Source organism: Octopus bimaculoides, chromosome 23 (genome assembly GCF_046866305.1).
Source record: "Octopus bimaculoides isolate indiv1 chromosome 23, ASM4686630v1, whole genome shotgun sequence".
Taxonomy (NCBI): Eukaryota; Metazoa; Mollusca; class Cephalopoda; order Octopoda; family Octopodidae; genus Octopus; species Octopus bimaculoides.
Genome location: NC_142950.1, coordinates 34,376,341 through 34,384,683, shown reverse-complemented (window position 1 = coordinate 34,384,683; position 8,343 = coordinate 34,376,341). Strand labels below are relative to the sequence as shown.

The 8,343-nt window shown below is 38.2% G+C and overlaps 1 protein-coding gene across 1 annotated transcript in view; it reads right to left on the bottom strand.

Annotated features, from left to right (window-relative positions):
- Positions 1–3,156: 3,156 nt before the first annotated feature.
- Positions 3,157–8,343, bottom strand: part of LOC106875494 (bone morphogenetic protein 7) — a 26,268-nt gene continuing 21,081 nt past the window's right edge. Inside the window, exons 5-7 of the mRNA XM_052975888.2 lie at positions 7,685–7,879; positions 7,131–7,198; positions 3,157–6,132 (exon numbers count right to left, since the gene is read on the bottom strand). Coding sequence (XP_052831848.2) covers positions 5,872–6,132; positions 7,131–7,198; positions 7,685–7,879 — 524 coding nt within the window. The 3' untranslated portion in view covers positions 3,157–5,871. The remainder of the gene's footprint in view (positions 6,133–7,130; positions 7,199–7,684; positions 7,880–8,343) is intronic.

The following is an 8,343-nucleotide window of genomic DNA, read 5'->3' as shown; positions in this document are numbered from 1 at the left end:
ACCTGACCAGGTGAAGTAGTTGTTGGCGGGAGAATTAGTCAGGCAACAGTTCACTCCCTTGCATTTCTCAATTTCTCTCTCGCTTTGTTTTTCTTTACTTCTATTTCTTCTCTCTCTTTCTTTTTGTGTCTATATCTGTGTTTCTCTTTACCTACCTCCCTCTCTCTTTATGTTTCTCTTTACCTACCTCCCCCTCTCTTTATGTTTCTCTTTACCTACATGTCTCTATCTATCGATCTAGTTCTCTCCCCTCTCATCTCTCCCAATGTCTTCTATTCCAGCGCCGAATAATTATACCTCTCTATACGGTCCCTTCACCACCTAAAAATAGCAGCCAAATTTTCCCCAAATCACACTTTGTCGTCTTTAAAGAAAAAAAAAGATACATAGAATAACGTAGTCTTTCTTTTCTTTTGATATTTTATGACTTACCTCGGCAAAGAAGAGCAGTCCTCCTGTCACTGCCCCAGAGATTACAGGAAGAATGTCTCAGACTGGAACCATGAATGTTTGCAACAAAGCTAATTTCACTAACGACAGCCAAGGGGGCTAAATGAAAGTCAGAATGATCATGGTTTCGATACCTTTACTTATATAGACCAAGCCCGACATGGGGTTAAACAAGAACAGCTATTCTATATCTTTGTTATATTCTGTTACTCCTTCGCTTTTCTGCTTCATTTGCCCAATTCTTTTAGTCTTTCATTTGTTTCAATCATTTGACTGCAGCCATGCTGGAGCATCGCTTTGAAGGGTTTTTAGTCGAACAAATCGACCCCAGGGCTTATTCTATCGGTATCTTTTGCCGAACTGCTAAGTTATGGGGGACATGAGCACATCGGACAGGTGGACAAATACACACACACACACACACATATATATATATATACGACAGGCTTCTTTCAGTTTCCCTCTACCAAATCCACTCACAAGACTTTGGTCAGCCCAAGGCTATAGTAGAAAACACCTGCCCAAGGTGCCATGCAGTGGAACTGAACCCGGGACTATGTGGTTGGGAAGCAAGCTTTTTACCATACCTACCATACCTGCACCTTATTTGCAGAATTCTTCAAAACCTACCTTCGAAAATGATGCTAAAGCAAAGTTAATTCCATAAAAATATCTTACACTGACATCCTACTCTCCACCATCCGTCTTTCCTCCATCCGCATCTTCGTTGTTCAACATCTGTTTTCCATGTGAGTGTGGGCTGGGCAGCTTGATAGGATCTGACATGCCAGTGGACTATGCCCAACTCTTCTGTCTACTTTGACTTGATTTCTATGGATGGTTGGCTGTCTTTCCGAATGCCAACCATTTCCCAGAGTGCACTAGGTGGGTTTTTTTGTTGTTTTTTTTTTAACAAGACACTGGCACTAGTGAGATCATCAAGTAACTTGCAAAACTTGACCTCCTTAACTGAGGGAGGGTAGTATTGAGAGAAGTAGCTTTATGCTAGGTGATGAGAGGTTAAAGGGCCATTTTTTATCCCAAGCCACCAAGAACAAGAAAGACCACACTATGAAGAATTTGAACAAACTCAAGCATCCCCTCCAACCAAACATGCATTGGTTTTTCTCAGACAAGAAAAATTTTAGCCAGGATCAGATGAACACACAGAACAACCATTGGCACATCACCCCTAACATTTGGCCACCTAACTCTCCAGACTGCAACCCCCTTGATTATTGTGTGTGGGATGCAGTTGAGTGAGAGACCAATAAAACTCCTTGTAATACCAAAGATGAATTGAAGGCAAAGATTTTGGCAACATTCACCAACTTAAACAAGGAGACTGTCCAGAAGAGTTGCCGGAGATTCGAAAGTTGTCTGGAGGCTGTGGTTGAAGCCAATGGTGATTTTATTGAATAAATTTACTTTTTAGTATTTCCAGATATTCTTATGTAATTTTGGTAAATATATCTGTTAAAATGAGATGTCAGTGTTATTTTGCTTACCTAGCGTACCTAATCGTTTAGATCACCTGTGAACTAAACCTCCATACTTTGTACACACATATATACACATACACACAAATATATACACACATACATACATACATATATATACATACATACATACATATACACACATATATACATACATACATACATACACACTCATATATACATACATACATACATATACACACATATATACATACATACATACATATACACACATATATACATACATACATACCTATATATATATATGAGAAGACCCGGCAAGCCAAGTAAGATCGTTGCCAGTGCCCCTGGACTGGTTCTTGTGCGGGTGGCACATGAGATGCACCATTTTGAGCGTGGCCGTTGCCAGTACCGCCTGACTGGCTCCCATAGGATTTTCGAGCGAGATCGTTGCCAGTGCCCCTGGACTGGCTTGTGCGGGTGGCACATAAAAGACACCATTTCGAGCGTGGCCGTTTTCGTGCGGGTGACACGTAAAAGCACCCACTACACTCTCTGAGTGGTTGGCGTTAGGAAGGGCATCCAGCTGTAGAAACTCTGCCAAATTAGACTGGAGCCTGGTGTTGCCATCCGGTTTCACCAGTCCTCAGTCAAATCGTCCAACCCATGCTAGCATGGAAAGCGGACGTTAAACGATGATGATGATGATGATGATGATGATATATATATATATATATATATATATATATATATATATATATATATATATATATATATATATATACATTTGTATACATATACTTCCTGTAATATTTCTCTGCAATTTTTTTTTCCTGTTACTTTTTTTTCTCTCTTGGATTCAGCTGTTGTAAGTGAGGAAAATTGATATTTTTCTTGAATCAATAAAAAGATGCTTTCCAGGAACTGAAAGAAAGCCCCATCCCACACCATTAATTACTGCTGAGTTTCGCTTTGATAAACGAATCTACAAACCTTTAATGGCACTCAAAGAAGTAAAAGAAACATTTCACAACACGCTTTAGTATTCTTTCTGCCTACAAAGTTACAAACATTCTTCAGAAATAACAATACAGGGTGTTTTCAGAAAATGTGATATCATTTCGCACTACTGAAGCTACCATTTGTACAGTAGATCCAAAGATGTGATAATAACAACGCAGATATAGCACTATCAGTGGCTGTATAGATGTAAATGTATTTATAATCATTATAAAACATCATCGTCTTTGATTGGTGTTGTTTGTTTTATTGTTAATATTATACCATAAAAGTTACAAAATATATGAAACAGTTAAGATGAGGAAATAAGAGAGAGAGAGAGAGAGAGAGAGGAGTCATAATTATATACAAATCAATATGTTTTGGTATTGCTATTACAATATTGTCATTTGTTTGAGGGGGTTTTTTTGGTAGGGTGAGCTTTACTATTTATTTTTAAATGATTTTTTTTTCTCTCTAGTCCTTTTATATTCCATTTGCACTCATTCTCCAATGTTAGCAACCTTCCAAACATTCTCTGCAGCATTAGCAACTGTCAAGATATTCTCTGTGGCATTAAAAACCTACCAAACTTTTGTCGTAGCATTAGCAACCTTTCAAACATTCTCTGCAAAATTAGCAACCTTACAAACATTCTCTGTGACATTAGCAACCTTTCAAACATTCTCTGCGACATTAGCAACCTTCCAGATATTTTCCCATAGAGCATAACTGACTACCAAACATTTCCACAGCTTTAACAAACTTCTAAACTATCTTCATAGTGTTAGCAATCTTCCAGATGTTCTCACCAACACATTTCCCACAGAATCAGCAATTTCCCACACATTCCCACAATGTTAGAAATCTCTCAGACAACCCACACATTATTAACAATCTTACACGCATTCTCCTTAATATCAAATTCTGTTGTTAATGTTCTTGCTGCTGCTGTTGCTGCTGCTGTTCAGCGTTGCTATTGTTGTTACTACTACTACTATTGCTACTACTATTACTACTACTACTAGTATTATTGTTGTTGTAACTGTTGTAGTTCATGTTGCAGTTGTTAATTCACACTACTGAGATTGTTCTGTACAGCAAACTAAACACACCTTCATGTGTGTGATAATGTGACAAAGTTCTTATGTTACTGTACGAGGGAATTACAGGTATGTGTGAGTGTGAGGGAAGGTATGAGTGTAAATGAAGGTATGTGTGTGTGAGCATTTGAAGAATTCTGGATTAGTAAAGAGAAAGAAGAAATAGCTTTCAGTGGGAAGATTGTCTGTCTGTGTTATGTACACACATACACATATATGTATGTATATGTGTGTGTATGTATGTGCATATATGTGTGTGTATGTATGTATGTATGTATGTATATTTGAAAAAATTAATGAAAATGGTTTTCCTGATAATTTTTCCATTTTAATAATTAGATATAAACACCTAATTACGAAAATGGAAACATTGCCAGAAAAGCCTTTTCTATTCATTTTTTCAAATATATAATACTGTACCAAGGACTTTCTATTTCTTGTCCAACTGTATATATATATATATATATATATATATATATATGTATATATACATACATACATACATGTTTGTGTATACAATGTGTGATGTGATGCATACACGTAATATATACAGTGGTACATGGAAAAGTAGCCTGGTTTCTGTAGCATAGGGTAAATACAGAAATGAATTTACACACACAGAAAAGTACCCGGCCTTTCGTTTGCAAGCATCATTGAGTTATTTTGACCTCTTGTAACTGCTGAACGGAGGTGGTGCACTAGTCGATCGTTGGCTACATTGTCCTCACCACATTAGTTGATTATAAGATTGCATCGAGTGAATATCTCTAGTCTTTTCTGTAAGATGATGTACTCAATAATGGAAAGGATGGAGATGATGGAAGCATAGGTGAGAATGGGTTCTGTTAAGCAAACGCGTGAAAATTTTGAAGTCAAGTTTCCAAGGAAAGGCTTACCTACAAATAGAACGATACGGATGTTGGTTAAGAAGTGGCACGCTATGGGGTTATTGTACAATGCCCCCAAAACAACGATATCCTCCAGTTTAAACATCGGAAGTTATTTGGGACATTCGCAAAAGGATTATTAGAAGTCCAGAAAACGTTGATGCATACATTGACGCAGGAGGTCGAGCCAACAGGTATTGGAAAGTCTAACATTGAAGCCATATCATTTCACGTGCGTACCGCAATTAAAAGTGGATGACAAAAGCAAACAAGTAAATTACTGCACATGGCTTCTGAACAGCAGTTGCAAGAGCTTGAAATAATTCGTTGACACAAAGAAAAGGCTGGGTACTTTTTTGTGTCTGTGTAAATTTATTTCTGTATTTACACTGTGCTACAAAACCTGGGCTACTTTATTATGCATTACCCTGTGTGTGTATATATATATATATGTATGTGTGTGTGTGTATGTATGTATGTATATGTATGCGTGTGTATGTTGTGCTACAAACACACACTGTATATTTTCTAATTTGTTCTTGTTTAGTTGTTTTCAGCAGTATTCTTGAAGACCTTACCAACTGTAACATGAATTGAAAGGGGTATACAGATATATACAAGCATACACACACAGCCATACTCACACACACACATACAGCCATACACACACACACACACAGCCATACACATTCATTCATCATATGTCCATAGAGACTGTACATAAAAAAATACTAAATCCTGATACCTGCAAATGTGCAACATTTGTTGCACACTCAAATTGAAAACACAAAAGAAAAATAAAAAGCAGGACAGTGGCATTGCAAGTGCACTCAGCCGTCCCATGCACACATGCATCAATGTCTTTCGGCTAGCAGGAGTCCAATGAATGTGTGTGTGTGTCTCTGTGTGTGTGTGTGTGTGTGTGTGTGTGTGCAATACAGTGTTACAAGACGTAGAGGTATGGGGTGAACACTAGTGACAGCCACAAGCCTTCACCTTCATACTTCGATATTTCTTGAGAATGACATTGGAATTATCATCAAAGTAGAGCACAGAGATGGCACTCAGTTTGGTAGGGGAACAGCATGGCTTAGGCATTGTCTGAGATTTCACTGTGTGAAGCAACAGTTGTACAATGGCATGATTTGTGGCGTTCATATTCAGACCGAGTGGAAATATGCAGTCGCCGTCGCAGTAGAATGCAGAGTAACCCTCAGGTGCAATGATCCAACTCTGTGGGGGAAAAAAAAAGGAGAAAATAAAGAAAAAGGCAAATGAAGAAATAATTATGTCTTTTAATTGATTCCTTACATAGGAAAGGGGCCAGAAATTTGTAGTGGACAGAGAAAGAAAGGAAAGAAATACTTGACAAAATCAATCTCCAATATTGATAACAGGTGTATCTCTTTATCATCATCATCATCATCATCATTATTTTATGTCCATATTCTATGCTGGAATGGGTTGGATGGTTTGACCAAATCCCATGAGTCCAAGGACAGCATCATGCTCTGGTGTCAACACTGGCAGGGTTTCTACGGTTGGAAACCCTTCTTAACACCAACCACTTTGAAACATGCATTGAATCGGGGTTTTTTTTTTGTGCCACCAGCACTACTGAGATCACCATGCATCTCACAAATCTACAAATCCCAGGGGAGATTGGGAGGTGGGGGTCAGCATTATGCTAGGGGATGAGAGATTAAAGTACACAAGAAGGGAGTCAGAGCAGGGTTTTGAAGAAGAGCTGCATAGTTACTAACATGTAACATGATTACTCACGTGGCGTGGTTACTCATACATGGATTGGTTACTCACATGTGGCGCAGTTACTAACATGCAGCGTGGTTATTCACATGTGGCATGGTTTCTATTACATTTTATTTGTTATATCAATTATTTCATTTATCATACCATTTAAATTATTATTCTCACCCAGTACATTAAATTATGGAGGACAATTTGACCATGTACTTAAGTCCCGAGCCTTGATATATCTGATGAAGCCATGGCCTTGACTTCTACATGTCCAAGGTGATGCACAGCAGGACTGAACCAGAAACCAAATGGTTTGGAAGCAAACGTCTTAACCATAAAACCTAAAAGATCATGATGCCAAGCTAAAATGGATTGGTATCACTCCTCTAGGCACCAAATTATCTAGAAGGTTGGATATATTGAAAGAGAAGACTAATGGTTAATGACAGACACACACAAATCTTTAATCTCACCTGCCAGCCTAAATCTTCAAAGTCAACATACATCGTCTTTCTTCGACAGACTGGTCGTACATAACGTCCTAGAAGAGAAGAGAAGAGAGAGAGAGAGAGTGAAACGTGTAGAACAAGACATTGATAATCACCAATATTATTATTATTATCATAGGATGGTAGGCTCACATGACCAACTGACCAATCCACTTCTGTTGTCCACTGCCAATATTTCAATAGACCATCATCATTGTCATTTAATATCCATGTTCTGTACTGACGTGAGTTGGACAGTTTGACAAAGATCTGCTGGGTTCTAGGACTGCATCGCACTCCAGTGTCTGCTTTGATATGGTTTCTATGGCTTGATGCCCTTCCTAATACCAACCATTTTACACCATGTACTGGATGCTTTTTGGTGCTCTGGCACTATTGAGAGTGCCATGTAGCTCACAAGATTACAAAACCCAAGATAAGGTTGGGAACCTCTGGTCTAAATAATGGGCCACCATATGACTTTTGTCACATGACTGTAACCTCAATGAAAAACATGGCATAGAAAATAAATAACTAACGTGTTCGTCTCCACGTCCAGTGAGAATCATCCCGATGTGAGACTGCTGTACGAGTATCCATTTGCCGGCGTGCAGAACGTGTTCGTCGTACATGAAGCTGTTGACTCATCTTGAAAAAGCAGACCAAAAAGGCCTGTTTATCGGGGTCTCCTCTATGTCCTACAATACCGATATGGTTGGGTCTTAATTCTTGACCTACAACAATGGAAAGAAAAGAAAAGAAAGTAAATATGGGTCAATAAATGTAAATCAAAAAGGGAAAAGACAATTTCTTTTTTTAAATAAAAGGTCTAAAAAAAATAGCTCCGAAAAAAAAAAAAAAATTAAACAACAAGCATGGCTGTGTGGCAAGCAGCTTGCTTCCCAACCATATGGTTCCAGGTTCAGTCCCATGAGAATTTTGAAAAAAGTTTCTATAAAACTAGTTTTTAAACATCGAATTATCAATCTGCCTTGATCTTATTGAGCTGTCTCTATATGTTGACTAGTGTAGGCAAAACCATGAATGTGTGTGTGTGTTTGTGTGTGTGTGTGTGTGTGTATTTGAACAGATCTTCAAGCATCATTCTCTGTAGGAGAGTGCAAAAAGGTGATGAACACCACCTGTTCTCTTGAGGAAGCAATAAAAAGAACCACCCCCAACACCAAAAAAAAAAAAA